The 23893-nt window shown below is 41.6% G+C and overlaps 1 protein-coding gene across 5 annotated transcripts in view; it reads right to left on the reverse strand.

The window, feature by feature from the left end:
* Nucleotides 1-23893, reverse strand: part of LOC129818041 (one cut domain family member 2-like) — a 58677-nt gene that overhangs the window by 19927 nt on the left and 14857 nt on the right. For 2 of the 5 annotated variants that reach the window (XM_055873566.1, XM_055873565.1), the window contains one exon: nucleotides 5017-5307. The exons of 1 other annotated variant lie outside the window; for it this stretch is intronic. In XM_055873566.1, the coding sequence (XP_055729541.1) occupies nucleotides 5021-5307 (287 nt within the window). In that variant the 3' untranslated portion in view covers nucleotides 5017-5020. Of the gene's footprint in view, nucleotides 1-5016; nucleotides 5308-23893 lie in introns of those variants that run through there. 2 more of the 5 variants (XM_055873568.1, XR_008753888.1) reach the window with 2 other exon arrangements.

A 23893-nucleotide genomic window follows, 5' to 3' on the forward strand; every position in this document is an offset into this window, starting at 1 on the left:
TAAAGTAAACTTACTAATATAATAAATTAACGTGGGTAGGACATAAGCACTGCATCTTTGATTCTCTAACTCTCTTAAATACCCATAAATATTCATCCCCCCAAAAAATTACATCTAATTAAATAACATTAAATAATTAAGTTAAAAAACTATCATGTGTACTAACACACCTCATAAATAGTTCGACAGTATCATCAACAACAAAAAACAAGACAAACAATGTAAACTTTGGCAAACGTATCAGGGTAAAAGGGTTCCAAGTGAGATTTGGCAATTTAAATGAATTCTCAATTAATTAAAACATTTATAAATTACATAAATAAAATCATATATTACATAAACCTAGGAAAGACAACATAATTGTACATTAGGCATTGGCAAACAAACGTAAGCACTAAAGACAAGCAATGAAAACCTCTTTGGATTTTAGTTTCATACCCATGGTTGGTACATGTTCCTCAAGACCAGACTGAGTATGAAAGTGGACTCCACCAGGCTCCGAGCCTCAAGACCAGGGCTAGGACCAGGACCAAGAGGGCTAGGACCAGGGCTAGGACCAGGACCAAGAGGGCTAGGGCCGTGGCGGAGCATCTTTGTACTAGAAGCCTCACAGAGAGACAACTAGAAAAGGATAAAGCTATTTGACCGATATTTGAGCAGTTTCTCTCAAAAGGTTGAACTACTAGTCTGTTTTGTATTTTTGGTTTTGCTTATTGTGAACGTGTGGAGTAGTAGAGTTTTGTTTTCCCCAAAAAGAACTGAAGTCATACAGGATGTGCCTATGAGCACCCAACCCCTCTGTCCCCTACTGTACCCTCCTTCACTAACACGGACGCTGTGATTCAGCAGTGGACTGGAGCGTGAGGTGAATAGATGAAAGATAGAGACAGCTCGACAGACAGAGATGTGTGTAGTCTACCACCATGTGAGTCTGAGTACAACAGCACGGCAGTTAGTGGAACCGGAAGGAATGGGGTTGTGCTGTACACCAGTTATCTTTGGTGTGTACTGTAGTTTCACATAGTTTCACAGAATCATGTTTCTCTACAGACTGCAGTGACAGATACACCTGAATCCTCCGGGCATGATGTTCCCTAGTGGAGTGGACAGACGGAGAACCCGAGGTAGTCAGTGTCCAGTGAAAGGGAGTGATGGAGAGGATGTATCATACCTACTGAATCACACAGTGTCATGTTGAAGAAGGAGCGTACCCTTAAAATCATACGTACATGTCCTAATATACATACTACATACTAATATACATACTACATACTAATATACATACTACCCATGTACTGGGTAGTGCTAGCTATACAGTATGCATGCATGTATACGTATGTGGCTTTATGTATGGTCGACATTGTCAGGAAAATAAACGTTTTTGGAGGAAAACTTCTGTAGGAATAATTATGAATCTTTGGTTTTGTAGCTGATGAGGTTTTCGTTGTTCTTTTCCATTTTTCTTGAAAAACTGCATAGGCACACGTTAAAGACAACCTTCCAACTTTCAGAGACACGTCGTTCTGCCGTAGGAGACAGCTGTCTCAGCGACGTAGTTTCCCCCCCCCCACACACGTGTTTTAAACCCTTTCAGTCACATCCTGCTTCCCCCTTAAAATGTCCTGACCAATCAGAACAGAACAAAGCTACTTCTCCGTTCCCCCTGATGTCTGTCCTCCTCCTCTTCCTCTTCATCATCGTCATCATCGCTGCTCACATTTATAATTATCTTCCTCTTTAGAACAGTTTTGTTGTAGAACAGGTGCAGAAAAAAGTTTCTTTGGTTTTGATTTGTCAATAAATAGAAAAAAAGTCTCAAGTGTCCATTTGTGGTCCGTCAAGCCTTTGGCTCACTTCTGTATCACGAGAAGCCTGTGTTCTACTGGACAAGGGGCTGCTTACCGGACTTTTTTGCTTTGGTTGTTTGATCGACGGCTGATAGAAGGATAGACGAGTTTGACATGATTGAACTCTAAAGATCTTTATGTATGGGGTTGACTTGAAAAGTAGGAGGTTTGTATATATTTACAGAATGTGTAATATAATGAATCATTGCTACTGTGTTGAGTGGAGTCCTCAACACACGCAGGTGTATATAATAATCATTGGTGTACCAGACAGGTGGAGTATCAGCACAGCAGTTAAGAAGCAGACGTCCGGGGGACTGCGTCCCAAATCGCACCCTATTCCCTACATAGTGCACTAAAAGTAATACACTATATAGGGAATAGGGTGCCATTTGGGGGTGCCATTTGGGGCACAGACACACTCTTCCTGGTTTGTTTCTTTCTTAGCCTGGCGCCCAGGGTGTTGCCTCTACAAGACTAGTAGAGTCCAGTGGAGACTAGTAGAGCTTAGTGGCGGTTAGTGGAGACTAGTAGAGCTTAGTGGAGGTTAGTGGAGACTAGTGGAGATTAGTAGAGGCTAGTGGAGGTTAGTGGAGACTAGTGGAGGTTAGTGGAGGCTAGTAGAGGCTAGTGGAGGTTAGTGGATTCTAGTGGAGAATAGTGGAGGTTAGTAGAGGTTAGTGGAGACTAGTGGAGGTTAATATAGGCTATTGGAGACTAGTGGAGGTTAATATAGGCTAGTGGAGACTAGTGGAGACAAGTTGAGACTAGTTGGGACTAGTGGAGGTTAGAATAAGCTAGTGGATACTAGTGGAGACTAGTGGAGGTTAGTATAGGCTAGTGGAGACTAGTGGAGTCTTGTGGAGAATAGTGGAGACTAGTGGAGGCTAGTGGAGGTTATTGGATGTTAGTGGAAACTGGTGGAGGTTAGTGGAGACTAGTGGAGGTTAGTGGAGACTAGTGGAGGTTAGTGGAGGTTAGAGGAGACTAGTGGAGTCTAGTGGAGTTTAGAGGAGACGAGTGGAGTCTAGTGGAGGTTAGTGGAGACTAGTGGAGTCTAGTGGAGGTTAGTGGAGACTAGTGGGGGTTAGTGGAGACTAGTGGAGACTAGTGGGGGTTAGTGGAGACTAGTGGAGACTAGTGGGGGTTAGTGGAGACTAGTGGAGACTAGTGGAGACTAGTGGAGACTAGTGGGGGTTAGTGGAGACTAGTGGAGACTAGTGGAGGTTAGTGGAGGTAGTGGAGACTAGTGGGGGTTAGAGGAGTTGATTGATATTGTCATTAAAATAGAATTGATGGTTACTGTGTTATAATAAACCATGTTATGCCAGGGTAGAATAATAACTTTAGTCTTACCAGAAAGCTTCTATAATACAAAGTTAGGAAACAGGGGAAATGGCTCCTCGGGGTTGTGGCCTACTGTCCTACTTGGTGTTTATTTGGACATGTGTGGTTTGTAGTGATTATACTATATAGAGGATAGTACTATACTGTGTGTGTGCAAGAGTGGGTAGTATAGTAGTAGTTGTAGTATTAGTATTAGTTGTAGTAGTTGTAGTATTTGTAGTAGTATTAGTAGTAGTTGTAGTATTAGTAGTAGGTGTAGTATTAGTGGTAGTAGTATAGTAGTGGCAGTAGTATAGTCGTAGTATTAGTAGTAGTAGCTGTAGTAGTTGTAGTATTAGTAGTAGTTGTAGTAGTTGTAGTATTAGTAGTAGTAGTATAGTAGTAGTAGTTGTCAGTGTTCTTCAGCCTCTGTTTAGAAATGGCATCCTGAGTTTTCTAATATGTGAAGAACATTCTACATTGAGCTGCAGCTCCAGTTCTATTTAAAATAAAATGTGCTTCAAGATTGTGCTCACATACTTCACAGACCACTACATATGTTGAGAGAGAGCTACGTGTAGTATTTTCTTTACACTGTAAAGAGTCAATGGTGTGTGTGTGTGTGTCTGTGTGTGTGTGTGTGTGTGTGTGTGTGTGTGTGTGTGTGTGTGTGTGTGTGTGTGTGTGTGTGTGTCGGTCGTGTGTGTGTTGGTCATGTGTTGTGCTTGCATCCTTGCCAGTAGCTGGCTGTGGAAAGGTCTCTAAGTGCTAAACCTCCCTCTCCCCTCAGAAAATTCTCAGATGATGTTGATGACGTTTCAACCATCCTCTCTAATGTCATTCCTCTCTCTACCTGTCGTCTATTGGTCTGTTCTCAAGTTATGAAATCACACCAGGGTTCATTTCTCAAAATTCTCAGGTTTTCCCAGAAATCCTGGGTGGAGGGTTCCGGAATTCCTGCTAATTCCCTCCTGATTCCGGGAACTTCCAACCGGGTTTTCTGGGGGGGGGGGGGGACCAGGGAAATAGCGGGCTAACTAGAGGTAGACCACGTCTATACAGGATTTCTCTGCCCTCTGTTCTCAGTTCCCGGGGAAAGGATTGCACAACTAAATTGTAAAGCTGGCTAAACATGGATATAAAACTAATTATTATTCCATTGACAAGGGGTAAGATCATTACCTGTATATAGTCAGTATTTTCTGCTTTTGGCATTTTCTTTGACCTGGACTTGTGTCAACAACATTCATCCGAAACATATCAGAACTTGTCTCCGTCATTGGAGATAATACTAGGTATTTGGAGCTAAACGTTTTATTTCTTAATATAAATATTCTATATGACGATCTCAAAGAAGTCCTTTACCGGGAGATTGCTAGGACATTCTGTGTCTTTGGTGGGTTAGCTAACCCTGTGGTTTCAATCCAATATTACATATAGATCATTTACATAATATATATGTTAGCATATTATACTTGGTCTTTGGTTTTTGGGCTAATGTTTTTAGTGACATTATAAAAAACTAGAATAGAGCAGATTAATTGTGTTTCATTCTAATAAAGCTATAGATAGACATTAGTCATGAATAGCCTTGGACTGGTGGTGTCATTCAGGCAGTGTGCAAAGAGGGGTGGGATTACCCTATAGTGCTTCATCAATGTTTTATAAATGAATCTGATTTATTTTTGCTAAATCAGCCAGTAAACAGCCCCTTTCCTTTTTAACTCATCCTCAAAAAGCAAAATGTAAAACGTTTTGGTTTTCCAGTGGTGCTGCGAAGCGCCCCCTCCCCTCTCAGCCCCTCACCCCAACCATAACCCCCCCCCCCACCCCCACCCCCCCATCGATCACACTTTGGTACAAGAGCTGGATGCTGTAGAGGCTCCTCCCGGACTCCCCTCGTCCATCCATTTGTCCAGGCTGCGCCTGCGGGCGTTCATGAAGAAGTTACTAACGGTGGTGAGTTCCAGTCCCAGCTGCTGAGAGATGGTCATCTGCATCTCTTTGGACGGACGCTTGTTCTCCTTGAAGATGGCCAGCAGGGTGCGACGCTGCAGGTCAGTAAAAACCAGGCGCGATTTCTTTGGTGTATTGTTCCTTTCCTTGCTTGGGTCTTGTTCTTTTCTTTTGCACGCTTTAGGAGAGAGGGGAGGGAGGGAGGGAGGGAGGGAGGGGGGGAGGGAGGGAGGGGAGGGAGGGAAGGAAGGAGGGAGGGAGGGAGGGAGAAAGGGAGAGAGAGGGAGGGAGGGAGGGATAGAGAGAGGGAGGAGGGAGGGAGGGAGGGAGGGAGGGAGGGAGGGAGGGAGGGAGGGAGGGAGGGAGGGAGGGAGGGAGGGAAAACACAGAGAGACAGGGTAGGATGAGAAGAAGAAGAGAGAGAATATGTTAGTAGTCATACGTAGGAATGATCCTACAGAGAGAGAGAGATGAAGATGCGATGCAGGTGATCTTGGGTGAGGTAGAACAGACAAGTGCACTTGTCTTAGGTAAGTCTCAACTTATAAACTTATAACAGACCCTATATGACTAGTGTGAGTGTGTGCGTGCGTGCGTGCCTGTGTCTTGTTAAGGTTTTCTGCATGTTTATATCATTTGTTTCATGCAAGTCAAGCATTTCTACAATGCATTCGGAAAGTATTCAGACCCTTTGACTTTTTCCACATTTTGTTACGTTACGGCCTTATTCATTTTTTTCATATAAATCTACACACAATACCCCATAATGACATCACAATACCCCATAATGACATCACAATACCCCATAATGACAGAGTGAAAACAGGTTTTTAGAATTTTTGCTAATTTATTTAAAAAATAGAAACACCTTATTGACATAAGTATTCAGACCCTTTGCTATGAGACTCCAAATTGAGCTCAGGTGCTTCCTGTTTCCATTGATCATCCTTGAGATGTTTTTACAACTTGATTGGAGTCCACCTGTGCTAAATTCAATTGATTGGACATGATTTGGAAAGGCACACGCCTGTCTATGTAAGGTCCTACAGTTGACAGTGCATGTCAGAGCAAAAACAAAGCCATGAGGTCGAAGGAATTGTCCGTAGAGCTCCGAGACAGGATTGTGTCGAGGCACAGATCTGAGGAAGGGTACCAAAACATTTCTGCAGCATTGAAGGTCCCCAAGGACACAGTGGACTCCATCATTCTTCAATGGAAGAAGTTTGGAACCACCAAGACTTTCTAGAGCTGGCCGCACGGTCAAACTGAGCAATCTGGGGAGAAGGGCCTTGGTCAGGGAGGTGACCAAGAACCCGATGGTCACTCTGATAGAGCTCCAGAGTTCCTCTGTGGAGATGGGAGAACCTTCCAGAAGGATAACCATCTCTGCAGCACTCCACCAATCAGGTCTTTATGGTAGAGTGACCAGACGGAAGCCATTCCTCAGTAAAAGGCACATGACAGCCCGCTTGGAATTTGCCAAAAGGCACCTAAAGGACTCTCAGATCATGAGAAACAAGAACTCTTTGTCCTGAATGCCAAGCGTCACGCCTGGAGAAAACCTGGCATCATCCCTACGGTGAAGCATGGTGGTGGCAGCATCATGCTGTGGGGATGTTTTTCAGCGGTAGGGACTGGGAGACTAGTCAGGATCAAGGGAAAGATCTACGGAGCAAAGTACAGAGAGATCCTTGATAAAAACCTGCTCTAAAGCTCTCAGGACCTTAGACTGGGGGCGAATGTTCACCTTCCAACAGGACAACAACCCTAAGCACACAGCCAAGACAGCGCAGGAGTGGCTTCGGGACAAGTCTCTGAATGTCCTTGAGTGGCCCAGCCAGAGCCCGGACTTGAATCTGATCGAACATCTCTGGAGGGACCTGAAAATAGCTGTGCAGCGACGCTCCCCATCCAACCTGACAGAGCTTGAGAGGATCGGCAGAGAAGAATGGGAGAAACTCCCCAAATACAGGTGTGCCAAGCTTGTAGCGTCATACCCAAGAAGACTCAAGGCTGAAATCGCTGCCAAAGGTGCTTCAACAAAGTACTGAGTAAAGGATCTGAATACTTATGTAAATGTTTTTTTATTTGTAATACATTTGCAAACATTTCTAAAAACCTGTTTTTGCTTTGTCATTATGGGGTGTTGTGTGAAGATTAATGACGGGAAAAAAACAATTTAATCCATTTTAGAATAAGACTGTAACGTAATAAAATGTGGAAAAAGTCAAGGGGTCTGAATACTTTCTGAATTAACTGTATGTGCTATAAATAGCAACATTATTATTGACGTAAAACCTGCAGAGTCAAAAAATAAATAATTTCTATCATTATTAAATCTGAAGTCAAAATCCCCTTTAAATGTAGTACACACCAACAACAACATATTTTACCTCATTCTACCATGTGTCCAGACACTTTCAGAGCAACCATTGGTTTGGGTTACAAGATGTATTGTGGAAAACCCACTCTGCACTCACAGTACCCATACAGTAGTCTTCAGTCTGTGGGCTTACAACCCAACATTACCCATACAGTAGTCTTCAGTCTGTGGGCTTACAACCCAACATTACCTATACAGTAGTCTTCAGTCTGTGGGCTTACAACCCAACATTACCCATACAGTAGTCTTCAGTCTGTGGGCTTACAACCCAACATTACCCATACAGTAGTCTTCAGTCTGTGGGCTTACAACCCAACATTACCCATACAGTAGTCTTCAGTCTGTGGGTTTACAACCCAACATTACCCATACAGTAGTCTTCAGTCTGTGGGTTTACAACCCAACATTACCCATACAGTAGTCTTCAGTCTGTGGGTTTACAACCCAACATTACCCATATAATAGTCTTCAGTCTGTGGGCTAGGAATGAGATGGAGGATAAAGGATAAAGAAATAGCTTCTCTTTGTTGACAGAAGAAGTAAGTCATCAAATGTCAACATTCCGTTGCAAGATGGTTGCCATGCCTCCCACTCAGAAGAACACACACAGACTAGCGAACAAGCCGATGGACTGACACAAGACAAAACACACATGGCATTACTCATAATGTGCCGTTAACAAAATACAATGAAATATGATGCCTGAAATCACAACCCTTCCTATGGAATAAATCATTTAAATGTAGCATTTTCTATTTTTTATTAATATACCTGCTGACATGAATGAGTCATATCCTTTATCCGTCCTATAGCCCTTCAATCAATCCTTGGTTTTCCAAATTATTATTCTGTGTATAACCATTGTTCAAAATCCTATTTTATTTGTCACATGCGCTGAATACAACAGGTGTAGACCTTACAGTGAAATGCTTACTTACAAGCCCTTAACCAACAATGCAGTTTTAAGAAAATACCTTAAAAATGTAAGATAAGAATAACAAATAATTAAATAGCAGCAGTAAATAACAATAACGGGGCTATGTACAGGGTGTACTGGTAAAGAGTCAATGTGGAGGCTATATACAGGGTGTTACGGTACAGAGTCAATGTGGAGGCTATATACAGGGGGTACCGGTACAGAGTCAATGTGGAGGCTATATACAGGGTGTTACGGTACAGAGTCAATGTGGAGGCTATATACAGGGGGTACCGGTACAGAGTCAATGTGGAGGCTATATACAGGGTGTTACGGTACAGAGTCAATGTGGAGGCTATATACAGGGGGTACCGGTACAGAGTCAATGTGGAGGCTATATACAGGGGGTACCGGTACAGAGACAATGTGGAGGCTATATACAGGGTGTTACGGTACAGAGTCAATGTGGAGGCTATATACAGGGGGTACCGGTACAGAGTCAATGTGGAGGCTATATACAGGGTGTTACGGTACAGAGTCAATGTGGAGGCTATTTACAGGGGGTACTGGTACAGAGTCAATGTGGAGGCTATTTACAGGGGGTACCGGTACAGAGTCAATGTGGAGGCTATATACAGGGTGTTACGGTACAGAGTCAAAGTGGAGGCTATATACAGGGTGTTACGGTACAGAGTCAATGTGGAGGCTATATACGGGGGGTACTGGTACAGAGTCAATGTGGAGGCTATATACAGGGGGTACCGCTACAGAGTCAATGTGGAGGCTATATACAGGGGGTACCGCTACAGAGTCAATGTGGAGGCTATATACAGGGGGTACCGGTACAGAGTCAATGTGGAGGCTATTTACATTTACATTTACATTTAAGTCATTTAGCAGACGCTCTTATCCAGAGCGACTTACAAATTGGTGCAATCCCCTTACAATGATTTACAGGGGGTACCGGTACAGAGTCAATGTGTCAATGTGCGGGGGCACCGGTGTCGAGGTAATTGTACATGTAGGTAGAGTTATTACAGTGACTATGCATAGATAATAACAGAAAGTAGCAAATAGTCTGGGTAGCCATTTGATTAGCTGTTCAGGAGTCTTATGGCTTGTGGGTAGAAGCTGTTTAGAAGCCTCTTGGACCTAGACTTGGTGCTCCGGTACCGCTTGCCGTGCGGTAGCAGAGAGAACAGTCTATGACTAGGGTGGCTGGAGTCTTTGACAGTTTTTAGGGCCTTCCTCTGACACCGGCTGGTATAGAGGTCCTGGATGGCCGGAAGCTTGGCCTCGGTGATGTACTGGGCTGTACGCACTACACTCTGTTTGCCTTGCGGTCGGAGGCTGAGTAGTTGCCATACCAGGCAGTGATGCAACCCGTCAGGATGCTCTCGATGGCGCAGCTGTAAAACCTTTTGAGGATCTGAGGATCCATGCCAAATCTTTTCAGTGTTCTGAGGGGGAAGAGGTTTTGTCAGCATGCCCTCTTCACGAATGTCTTGGTGCGCTTGGACCATGTTAGTTTGTTGGTGACGTGGACACCAAGGAACGTGAAGCTCTCAACCTGCTCCACTGCAGCCCTGTCGATGAGAATGGGGGCGTGCTCGGTCCTCCTTTTCCTGTAGTCCACAATCATTTCCCTTGTCTTGATCACGTTGAGGGAAAGGTTGTTGACCTGGCACCACACGGCCAGGTCTCTGACCCCTCCCTATAGGCTGTCTCATCGTTGTCGGTGATCAGGCCTACCACTGTTGTGTCATCAGCAAACTTAATGATGGTGTGGGAGTCATGTCTGGCCATGCAGTCATGAGTGAACAGGGAATACAGGAGGGGACTGGGCACGCACCCCTGAGGGGCCCCTGTGTTGAGGATCAGCTTGGCGGATGTGTTGTTACCTACCCTTACCACCTGGGGGCGGCCTGTCAGGAAGTCCAGGATCCAGTTGCAGAGGGAGGTGTTTAGTTCCAGGGTCCTTAGCTTAGTGATGAGCTTTGAGGGCACTATGGTGTTGAATGCTGAGCTGTAGTCAATGAACAGCATTCTCACATAGGTGTTCCTTTTGTCCAGGTGGGAAAGGGCAGTGTGGAGTGCAATAGAGATTGCATCATCTGTGGATCTGTTGGTGCGGTATGCAGACTGGAGTGGGCCTAGGGTTTCTGGGATAATGGTGTTGATGTGAGCCATGACCAGCCTTTCAAAGCATTTCATGGCTACAGATGTGAGTGCTCCAGGTCGGTAGTTATTTATGCAGGTTACCTTAGTGTTCTTGGGCACAGGGACTATGGTGGTCTGCTTGAAACATTGGTATTACAGACTCAGAAAGGGAGCGGTTGAAAATGTCAGTCAAGACACTTTCTAGTTGTTCAGCTCATGCCAGGAGCACACATCCTGGTAACCCGTCTGGCCCTGTGGCCTTGACAATGTTGACCTGTTTAAAGGTCTTACTCACATCGGCTGTGGAGAGCGTGATCACACAGTCGTCCGGAACAGCTGATGCTATCATGCATGTTTCAGTTTTACTTGCCTCGAAGCGAGCATAGAAGTTATTTAGCTCGTCTGGTAGGCTCATGTCACTTGGCAGCTCTCAGCTGTGCTTCCCCTTGTAGTGTGTAATAGTTTGCTTGCCCTGCCACATCCGATGAGCATCGGAGCCGGTGTAGTACGATTCGATCTTAGTCCTGTATTGACACTTTGCCTGTTTGATGGTTCGTCGGAGGGCATAGCGGGATTTCTTATAAACTCCCTGGTTAGAGTCCCGCTCCTTGAAAGCAGCAGCTCTACCCTTTAGCTCAGTGTGAATGTTGCCTGTAATCCATGGCTTCTGGTTGGAGTATGTATGTACAGTCACTGTGTGGACGACGTCCTCGATGCACTTATTGATAAAGCCAGTGACTGATGTGGTGTACTCCTCAATGCCATGGGAATAATCCCGGAACATGTTCCAGTCTGTGATAGCAAAACAGCCCTGTAGTTTAGCTTCTACTTCATCTGACCACTTTTTTGTTGTTGCTTGTAACCAGGAATCAGGAGGATAGAATTATGGTCAGATTTGCCAAATGGAGGGCAAGGGAGAGCTTTGTACGCATCTCTGTGTGTGGAGTAAAGGTGGTCTAGAATTGTTTTCCCTCTGGTTGCACATATAACATGCTGACAGAAATGAGGTAAAACTGATTTAAGTTTCCCTGCATCAAAGTCCCCGGCCACTAGGAGCGCCGCCTCTGGATGAGCATTTTCCTGTTTGCTTACGGTGGAATACAGCTCATTGAGTGCGGTTTTAGTGCCAGCATCGGTCTGTGGTGGTATGAACGTTAGCTAGCAGAACGGAAGGCAAGGGCAGATTAGCCACTCGTCGCCTGATCCTCACAAGGTATCCTGATCTCTTTCCGCGAAACCTACATTTCCTTTTCCAGCGAATCACAGGGATCTGGGCCTGGTCGGGTGTCTGTAGTATATCCCTCGCGTCCGACTCATTGAAGAAGAACTCCTCGTCCAATTTGAGTAATCGCAGTTCTGATGTCCAGAAGCTCTTTTCGGTCATAAGAGACGGTAGCAACAACATTATGTACAAAACAAGTTACGAACACCGCGAAAAAACAACCAAAATAGCATGGTTGGATAAGAGTCGATAAGACGGCAGCCCTCCCCTCTGGCACCATCTTGTTATGCTTCTTATTCTGTATATAACCATTATTCTGTATTTAACCATTATTCTGTATTTAACCATTATTCTGTATATAACCATTATTATGCATTTTTTTTTCTGTATAACCATTATTCTGTATATAACCATTATTCTGTATATAACCATTATTCTGTATATAACCATTATTCTGTATATAACCATTATTCTGTATATAACCATTATTCTGTATATAATCATTATTCTGTATATAATCATTATTCTGTATATAACCATTATTCTGTATATAACCATTATTATGCATATTATTTTCCTGTATAACCATTATTCCGTATATAACCATTATTCTGTATATAATCATTATTCTGTATATAATCATTATTCTGTATATAACCATTATTCTGTATATAATCATTATTATGCATATTATTCTGTATATAACCATTTTTCTGTATATAATCATTATTCTGCTTATTATTCTGTATATAACCATTATTCTGTATTTAACCATTATTCTGCTTATTATTCTGTATATAACCATTATTATGCATATTGTTTTCTATATAACCATTATTCTGTGTATAACCATTATTCTGTATATAACCATTATTCTGCTTATTAGTCTGTATATAACCATTATTCTGCTTATTAGTCTGTATATAACCATTATTCTGCTTATTAGTCTGTATATAACCATTATTCTGTATATAACCATTATTCTGCTTATTATTCTGTATATAACCATTATTTTGTATATAACCATTATTCTGTATATAACCATTATTCTGTGTGTAACCATTATTCTGCTTATTATTCTGTATATAACCATTATTTTGTATATAACCATTATTCTGTATATAACCATTATTCTGCTTATTATTCTGTGTATAACCATTATTCTGTATTTAACCATTATTCTGCTTATTATTCTGTATTTAACCATTATTCTGCTTATTAGTCTGTATATAACCATTATTCTGTATATAACCATTATTCTGCTTATTTTTCTGTATATAACCATTATTCTGCTTATTAGTCTGTATATAACCATTATTCTGCTTATTAGTCTGTATATAACCATTATTCTGTATATAACCATTATTCTGCTTATTATTCTGTATATAACCATTATTCTGCTTATTAGTCTGTATATAACCATTATTCTGCTTATTAGTCTGTATATAACCATTATTCGGTGTATAACCATTATTCTGCTTATTATTCTGTATATAACCATTATTCTGTATATAACCATTATTCTGTATATAACCATTATTCTGTGTATAACCATTATTCTGCTTATTAGTCTGTATATAACCATTATTCTGTATATAACCATTATTCTGTATATGACAATTATTCTGCTTATTATTCTGTATATAACCATTATTCTGTATATAACCATTATTCTGTGTATAACCATTATTCTGCTTATTATTCTGTATATAACCATTATTTTGTATATAACCATTATTCTGTATATAACCATTATTCTGTGTATAACCATTATTCTGCTTATTATTCTGTATATAACCATTATTCTGCTAATTATTCTGTATATAACCATTATTTTGTATATAACCATTATTCTGTATATAACCATTATTCTGTGTATAACCATTATTCTGTGTATAACCATTATTCTGCTTATTATTCTGTATATAACCATTATTCTGCTTATTATTCTGTATATAACCATTATTCTGCTTATTATTCTGTATATAACCATTATTCTGCTTATTCTGTATATAACCATTATTCTGTTTATTATTCTGTATATAACCATTATTCTGCTTATTATTCTGTATATAACCATTATTCTGCTTATTATTCTGTATATAACCATTATTCTGCTTATTATTCTGTATTTAACCATTATTCTGCTTATTATTCTGTATATAACCATTATTCTGTATATAACCATTATTCTGCTTATTATTCTGTATATATAATATAATCTCCCAGAGGAGACAGAAACGTATTGAGACCCTGTACGTGTCTGAAACTGTATCCCTGGCACTGTATCCCTGGCACTGTATCCCTGGCACTGTATCCCTGGCACTGTGTCCCTGGCACTGTGTCCCTGTCACTGTATCCCTGTCACTGTATCCCTGGCACTGTATCCCTGGTACTGTATCCCTGTCACTGTAACCCTGTCACTGTATCTCTGGCACTGTATCGATGTCACTGTATCCCTGGCACTGTATTCTTGTTACTGTGTCTCTGGCACTGTATCGCTGTCACTGTATTCTTGTTACTGTATTACATTTACATTTACATTTAAGTCATTTAGCAGACGCTCTTATCCAGAGCGACTTACAAATTGGTGCATTCACCTTATGACATTGTATCCCTGTCACTGTATCGCTGGTACTGTATCCCTGGCACTGTGTCCCTATCACTGTATTCCTGTCACTGTATCCCTGTCACTGTATCCCTGGCACTGTATCCCTGGCACTGTATCGCTGTCACTGTATCTCTGGCACTGTATCGCTGTCACTGTATCGCTGTCACTGTATCACTGTCACTGTATCGCTGTCACTGTATCACTGTCACTGTATCGCTGTCACTGTATCCCTGTCACTGTATCCCTGGTACCGTGTTCCTGGTACTGTATCCCTGTCACTGTATCCCTGGTACTGTATCCCTGGCACTGTATCGCTGTCACTGTATCGCTGTCACTGTATCCCTGTCACTGTGTTCCTGTCACTGTATCCCTGTCACTGTATCCCTGTCACTGTATCCCTGGTACTGTATCCCTGTCACTGTATCGCTGGCACTGTATCCCCGGCACTGTATCCCTGTCACTGTATCCCTGTCACTGTATCCCTGTCACTGTATCCCTCGTACTGTATCCCTGTCACTGTATCCCTGGCACTGTATCCCTGTCACTGTATCCCTGTCACTGTGTCCCTGTCACTGTATCCCTGCTACTGTATCCCTGTCACTGTATCCCTGTCACTGTAACCCTGTTACTGTATCCCTGGTACTGTCACTGTATCGCTGTCACTGTATCCCTGGCACTGTATCCCTGGCACTGTATCCCTGGCACTGTATCCCTGGCACTGTATCCCTGGCACTGTATCCCTGGTACTGTATCCCTGGCACTGTGTTCCTGTCACTGTATCCCTGGCACTGTATCCCTGTCACTGTATCCCTGGTACTGTATCCCTGGCACTGTGTTCCTGTCACTGTATCCCTGGCACTGTATCCCTGGCACTGTATCCCTGGTACTGTATCCCTGTCACTGTAATCCTGTTACTGTATCTCTGGCACTGTATGACAGGAATAATAAGCAGAATAATGGTTATACACAGAATAATGGTTATACACAGAATAATGGTTATATAGAAAACAATATGCATAATAATGGTTATATATTGGTTATACATGGGCATAAAACGTAAGTATCCCTGGCACTGTATCCCTGGCACTGTATCCCTGTTACTGTATCCCTGTAACTGTATCCATGGCACTATCGCTACGACTGTATCCCTGGCACTGTATCCCTGGTACTGTATCCCTGTCACTGTATCCCTGTCACTGTATCCCTGTCACTGTATCCCTGTTACTGTATCCCTGGTACTGTCACTGTTTCGTTGTCACTGTATCCCTGGCACTGTATCCCTGGCACTGTATACCTGGCACTGTATCCCTGTCACTGTATCCCTGTCACTGTATCGCTGGTACTGTATCCCTGGCACTGTGTCCCTGTCACTGTGTCCCTGTCACTGTATTCCTGTCACGGAATAGTAGTTTTACATTTTTCAACAGAACAACGAATTAACATCATAAATAGTTCTTACTTTTTGATGAGCTTCCATCAGAATCTTGGGCAAGTTGTCCTTTGTCCAGAAGAATCGTTGCTCGGTTGTAGATTGTCGCCTTCAACTTTGGAATTAGCAGTAAACATTAGCCATGTGGCGAAGACGTGTCCAACTCACTATAACGCAGCACTAAGAAAATTCCGAAAATCGCAATATACTGATATAAACTGATATAACTCGGTGTAAAATAACTACATTATGACGTTTTTAACCTGTTTGGCGTGCAAGCCCGACGTCGGTACATTTATGACAACAGCCAGCTCAAAGTGCAGGGCGCGAAATTCAAAATATATATATTTTTAAATATTTAACTTTCACACATTAACAAGTCCAATACAGCATATGAAAGGTACAGATCTTGTGAATCCAGCCAACATGTCCGATTTTTAAAATGTTTTACAGGGAAGACAAAATATGTAAATCTATTAGCTAACCACGTTAGCAAAAGATACCACTTTTTTTACTATAACAGTTTATTACTCCATCAGTAGCTATCACAAATTCGACCAAATAAAGATATAAATAGCCACTAACCAAGAAACAACTTCATCAGATGACAGTCTGATAACATATTTATTGTATAGCATATGTTTTGTTCGAAAAATTTGCATATTTCAGGTATAAATCATAGTTTACATTTCAGCTACAATCAGAAATTGCACCGAAAGCAGCCATAATATTTACAGACACCAACGTCAAATACCCAATTACTCATCATAAAACATTTCTGAAAAATACATAGTGTACAGCAATTGAAAGACAGGCATCTTGTGATTCCAGACAATATTTCCGATTTATTAAATGTTTTACAGCGAAAACAAAATGTAGCGTTATATTAGCGTAGCCACAATAGCCAGAAACACTTGGGAGCCGACGACCAGTTCACATGCGCGACAGATATTAGAAATAGCATCATAAAATGTTTCTTACTTTTGGTGATCTTCCGTCAGAATGTTGGACAAGGTGTCCTTTGTCCAGAACCGTCGTTGTTTGGATCTGGAACGGCAAATTTCCCTCTTGATTTAGCATGGGCACTTGCCAAGTGGCACGGATCACTCCAACGTCAACAAAGTCAGAGAACGGAACACGGCAAAACTCCAGAAAAAAATTCAATAATCTGATTAAACTATCATTAAAAAACATACTTTACGATGATATGGTCACATGTATCAAATAAAATCTAAACCGGAGATGTTAGTTGTCCATAACGACAGCTAAACAGAAGGCAAATCCATGTCCCCTTTCGCGCGCTCCAGAAACAGGAAAGGGACGGTCACGTCATACAAAGAGCTTTAATTCCACCTCAGACCAAGATGAACACAAAATTTCTTCTCTCACAGCCTCTTGACAACCAGGGGAAGGTCTATGAAGTGTACGCAGACTCTTACGTTTTATGCCCATGTATAGGCATGAAGTTGAACAGAGCATCGATTTCTGACATTCCACTTCCTGGTCAGGAGATGTGCTGCAGAATGAGTTCTGTTTCACTCAGATAAATAATTCAAACGGTTTTAGAAACTAGAGAGTGTTTTCTATCCAATAGTAATAATAATATGCATATTGTACGAGCAAGAATTGAGTACGAGGCCGTTTGAAATGGGCATCTTTTATCTGGCTACTCAATACTGCCCCTTGCAGCCATAAGAAGTTAACACCTATATCGAATAAAATCAGAGCCGGGTATATCTAAGGCCTATAACGAGAGCTTTCCAGAATGCCATCCTGAGGTCTGTCTCGCGTCATGGCGAACGTTGAAAAGAGTGCACCCCACGTACCAAGACCCTTTATATGGCCTCAGATCTGCCTAGCAACTCCATTCCAATTCTCACTGCTTGCTGACATCTAGGGGAAGGCGTATGCAGTGCATGTCGACCAATAGAATACATGCAAATTAATAAACTGATCCTAGAACAGAGTGCCCGATTTCAGATTTCTCACTTCCTAACAGGAAGTTTGCTCCAACTTGAGTTCTGTTTTACTCACAGATATAATTCAAACGGTTTTAGAAACTAGAGAGTGTTTTCTATCAATAGTAATAATAATATGCATATTGTACGAGCAAGAATTGAGTATGAGGCAGTTTAATTTGGGAACGAATTTTTACAAAGTGAAAACAGCACCCCCATATTGACAAGAAGTTTTAAGCTTGTTACAGTGTTAAGCTTGTTGCAGTGTTAAGCTTGTTACAGTGTTAAGCTTGTTACAGTGTTAAGCTTGTTGCAGTGTTAAGCTTGTTACAGTGTTAAGCTTGTTACAGTGTTAAGCTTGTTGCAGTGTTAAGCTTGTTACAGTGTTAAGCTTGTTGCAGTGTTAAGCTTGTTGCAGTGTTAAGCTTGTTGCAGTGTTAATCTTGTTACAGTGTTAAGCTTGTTACAGTATTAAGCTTGTGGCAGTGTTAAGCTTGTTGCAGTGTTAATCTTGTTACAGTGTTAAGCTTGTTACAGTATTAAGCTTGTGGCAGTGTTAAGCTTGTGGCAGTGTTAAGCTTGTTACAGTGTTAAGCTTGTTACAGTGTTAAGCTTGTTACAGTGTTAAGCTTGTTACAGTGTTAAGCTTGTTACAGTGTAAAGCCTGTTACAGTGATTGTTGTCTTTAATTGTTGTGTTCAACCTATATCTTTTTGTGCAGACTTGCAGTTTAGTTTATATATATTTGTATAAAGCGGCACATAACATGACAACAGTAGTGGTGCGTGGGTACCCCCCCCCCCTCCCCCCCAAAATAAAAACACAAGACATATTACAGTCTACAGTACCAGAACACCTTCTCATTCCAGGGTTTTTCTTTATTTTTACTATTTTCTACATTGTAGAATAATAGTGAAAACATCAAAACTATGAAATAACACATATGGAATCATGTAGTAACCAAAAAAGTGTTAAATAAATCGAAATATATTTTATATTTGAGATTCTTCAAAGTATCCACCCTTTGCCTTGATGACAGCTTTGCACACTCTTAGCATTCTGTATGTGTTGTGATAATTGCGTGGTTTGCTCTTTAACCTACTAATTCATATGCCTTTCGACAGTGATATATATAGGCCTAAAAGCCGAGACAATAGGAAAACAGTGGCAGAATAAATTCAACCACACCTTTGTTTTATCACACAACCGCACAGCAACCTCTGTCCAGTGAAGTCCACAAAGCATATTGCATGTACAGTAACAGTCAGTAACATGACCTACAGCATGGTCAAACAAGTTACTGTTTCCTGACATTTTTCGGATCCACTAAACAACTATTGATTTCGAACCACAGAGAGTTACCGCAAGTCACAAAGAATACAGGAGCTGCCTCCACTATTCCAGCACCATTTCAACTTCAACATCATCAATTCACCTCTGCTTAGTCTAATACAGTGACAATTAAAATACACCAAAAATGGTTTAGTCCAATCAAGGTAAGCTAAATATGATGTGGCTATCCATGGTTCTGATTTCTGTGTGTGTGTGTGTGTGTGTGTGTGTGTGTGTGTGTGTGTGTGTGTGTGTGTGTGTGTGTGTGTGTGTGTGTGTGTGTGTGTGTGTGTGTGTGTGTGTGTGTGTGTGTGTGTGTGTGTGTGTGTGTGTGTGTGTGTGTGTGCGTGCGCGTGCAAGTTAGGGCAAGTAAAAAACATGTTGATTCACCCTAAATGTAGACAAACGCCAATCCTCCTTTCTTTCATGTTGAGAAAACAGTCTTATCCCTCTGTCATACAGTACATGCTTTTATTTGTTGTTGTCCTAGGCTACCGGGCTGAAATACTTTATCGTTAGCCTAACTTCCATTCATGGGCAACATTAGCTAGTTAACATTAGCCTTTTACATCTAGTTACATATTGAATTTCAATCCTCTCAGGCCAGGGGCAGAACAATGTATGAACTAATGGTTGGATCAGAGTTGCCGTTATAATCATTGGCCAGTACGAAGAATTAAGTACAGCCCAAGTCCAAAAACCCCTATCTCCATCCATGGCTAATTCAAGAAAGGGACAGTCTTAGCTCAACGCTGATTGGCAAATGTTCTATACTTTTTTGTCAAGGGAGTCCAGATGCTCGCTGGCTTTCCTTGCCTTCAATGCTACTGTTGGCAACAATGTCATACTCTTTATGACCAGACAGCATCAGATAGATGGCCTACACATACTGAGACAGAGGGGGGCGCTGTTGCGCTCGCTCGGATGCTTTCTCCGGTGAAATATATTCCGCCTCTTGCGAATTTAAGGAATATTATCAAACACAGACAGTTCGAAAGATAAATTATTTTATGTATTTACATTTTTTTCTTGGGGCAATTTTTTTTTTTTAAACGCAACTGCCTCACGAGTGTCAAGGCTTTCAATTCCTTTTTATAAAGGCTATTCACACTGTGGATGCAACCTTTCACCTTTGTAATTCATCTTAAATACTAGAAATGGGAGCGTAGCCCATTGGTTATTGCTATTCTAACTATCGCATCAAACAAATCACAATTTACATTTCATGGCCGTAAATGACGTCACAATAGGCTACTATCGTCTAGGTTTCCTTCAGATTACTGAGCAAAACAACATCCACAAGGCTTCCTGATATAACCACAACCCCTTTGTGTGATGATGAAATTATCTCTCATAATATTCTATTATGCTTAGGCTACAGTCGCCGAACACCCCTTTCCTTTGGGTAGTGGCCCCTTTCTTGATACACACGGGAAACTGTTGAGGTTGAAAAACCCAGCAGCGTTGCAGTTCTTGACACCCTCAAACTCGGCACTTAAATATATTGTCTTTCCCATTCACCCTCTGAATGGCACACACACAAAATCTATGTCTCAATTGTCTCAAGGCTTAAAAATCCTTCTTTAACCTGTCTCCTCTCTTTCACCTACATGGATTGAAGTGGATTTAACATGTGACATCACTTAAGGGATCATAGCTTTAACCTGGATTCACCTGGTCTGTCTGTGTCATGGACAGAGCAGGTGTTCCTAAGGTTTTGTACACCCAGTGTATATCAGGATGTGATGTGATGCATTTCTACTGGCGCACTGCCAAGCACAAAGGGAGATCCACCGGTTGAAATTGGAACGCATTATTAGTCAGGATTAGGCAGATTGACGAGGGCGACATTTTCTGAGCTTAACTGACCAAGACACACCTCCAAAAACACACACAACCTCACATAATTCTGCCCAAAACAATCATTTATCTCAACCATATGGGCTTTTTAGGTGAGCACTAATGGCGCCCTGTGGTAAGCAGTGCCCACTTTGTCAAAGGCAAAGGGACACAAAATACGTATCCTGTCCAATCCCAGCATGCCTCTCCAGGGTGCTGTTGGAGGGACGCATCGCTGCTGCGCTCCACTAACATTCCCTCAAAATAATATCATCTGACATAAATCATGTAGCAGATACAGGATATGGTAGAAAGAGAATGTGGCCTTTTCTGTAGCCTTCAGGCTGGAGATAAAATGGATGACAATGTTTTTTTGTTTTTTTACATCATGCAGGTTTCTCCAATCAAATATAGTCAAGCCTGCAAGAAAGATGTGCTGTTATGTTAACAAACAACATATCTTAAAAACAGGACAGGTAAAAGTAAAATGGACGATATGGAATGGACAATCAGTCTACTCACAACTGCTGTCCAGGAAACTCATCCCGTGCTCTAAATTGTTATGATCAATGGTTTCAAGTTTATATCCATAAATCTTTTTTTGACAAGCTGATCATAGCAAAAAAATAAAATACTTTGTGGTGGATGAATCAGAATTAGTTTGGGTAACATAGATAATTAAGATGCCTTATCTGCATAATATGCTTATGTGAGATACTTGTCATTAGAATTTATCCCTTTGGACTCTGGTGTTGGCAGTTGTACTTCTTCCCTCAGCTGGGGCTCAGTCACTTGGGGCCCAGAGAGGGGAGAGGTCAGACTTGTCTTTTACATGCCTCTGGTGCTATGCAGAATATCAGAAATGGAAGAGAACAGAATGGAACATTGTCTTCATATGTGAATGTGTCTTTACCTATTCTTAAAACCATGTGAAGGGATGGCGTGATTAATGGGGAACCAATTACTTGTCTCCACAATGTCTGTGCGCCAGTCACTCCCTCCTTTTCCCATTGGGGGGAGGTGTATGGCAGTGTCTGGAAACATTGTATGTCGTCTCTGATCTTACACTTATCCTGGGACAGTGTATGACCTAGAGGCTCACTCCCCTCAGTGAGCTTGTCCAGGAGTGGGGTCAAGAGGGGGTTTACTTGAGATGGGAGTATCTAGAGTTGACAATTGATATATGCCATTGGATGAGTTGGTGTTTTTGTACTATGAAGTACCAGGAACGAGATTAGAACCTCGTCTGAGGGACCAAACTGAACGATAATTTATAGCGAATGTTATCTGGCTAAGGGATACTCCTCTCTCTCAAGAAAAAGTATTTCTTTGTGAACAGTTCCTAAGATCTGTGCTTCGTCAGTATAAGTGGAGAGGGGTGTATCATGGCTATAAAAGAGCTTTTGTATTTTTCTGTAGTCACTTCTCAACGGTTCATTAGAAATAGTGAATTGTTGAAAGTCAAATGTTATTGCTTATTATTAAAGATGTAGTTTAAGTATAACTCTGACTGGTGTGTCGTTTGTAACTCTCCTCATTCGGTAAAGCAGAAATATGCCACCACAACTTCTACCTTTCCCGCTGTGTAAACACATTGCAAAAAGGCTCACGATACCTCCTGATAAAGTTCGGTTAGCTGCTATTCAGAGCTTAAATAGACAAAATGATTAGTCACAGGAATCGGGACTAATAAAGTCAATACAACGGCCTGTTTTACAAACACTAGGCCTAGCACGTAGACGGGCATTCATACAGTTAAATGTTAGGCAACACTGTAGGTGTAGCTGTTTAACAAACGCTAGGCCTTCCACGTAGACTGGCATTCATACAGTTAAATGTTAGGCAACACTGTAGGCTACACCTCAGTAAGCACGGACCGACGCCTACACCTTTTGGACGTCTTTTTTTGGTCTTGTCCGAACCATCCTTGGTTTCCATGTCCACGGACATTGGTTTTTGGTCTTGTCCGAACCATCCTTGGTTTCCATGTCCACGGACATTGGTTTTTGGTCTGATCCAGACATGTTTTAGAGCCTGACATTACATACTTTACTGTAGTGTAAACCACGTGTCTTAGTGCCTACCTTTACATACTGTAGTGTAAATCACGTGTCTTAGTGCCTACCTTTACATACTGTAGTGTAAACCACGTGTCTTAGTGCCTACCTTTACATACTGTAGTGTAAACCACGTGTCTTAGTGCCTACCTTTACATACTGTAGTGTAAACCACGTGTCTTAGTGCCTACCTTTACATACTGTAGTGTAAACCACGTGTCTTAGTGCCTACCTTTACATACTGTAGTGTAAACCACGTGTCTTAGTGCCTACCTTTACATACTGTAGTGTAAACCAAGTGTCTTAGTGCCTACCTTTACATACTGTAGTGTAAACCACGTGTCTTTGTGCCTACCTTTACATACTGTAGTGTAAACCAAGTGTCTTAGTGCCTACCTTTACATACTGTAGTGTAAACCAAGTGTTTTAGAGCCAGACATTACATACTGTAGTGTAAACCAAGTGTTTTACAGCCTGATATTACATACTGTAGTGTAAACCAAGTGTTTTAGAGCTTGACATTACATACTGTAGTGTAAACCAAGTGTTTTAGAGCCTGACTTTACATATTATTATATGTTAAGTAAGAGTGTTTATGTACAAACGAGAACAGAAAGGACTGTTTGTTGGGCTCACCACATTAAATGGTTGAATTTTCCCCCAGCATTAACATTGCCCTGGTCAGCAAAGTGATTATATGCTATCCTATCATAAGGGCTATCTTACTACCGAGCCACAAAAAAAGAGAGAGAATCCCTCTATTGTTTTCAGACCATCAACACGACACCTGTATTTTCAGAATTACTCCCCAAAATTAACATAATCCAACATTGACCCTTAAAACCATATTCAGTAAG

This window comes from Salvelinus fontinalis, chromosome 21 (genome assembly GCF_029448725.1).
Source record: "Salvelinus fontinalis isolate EN_2023a chromosome 21, ASM2944872v1, whole genome shotgun sequence".
Taxonomy (NCBI): domain Eukaryota; kingdom Metazoa; phylum Chordata; class Actinopteri; order Salmoniformes; family Salmonidae; genus Salvelinus; species Salvelinus fontinalis.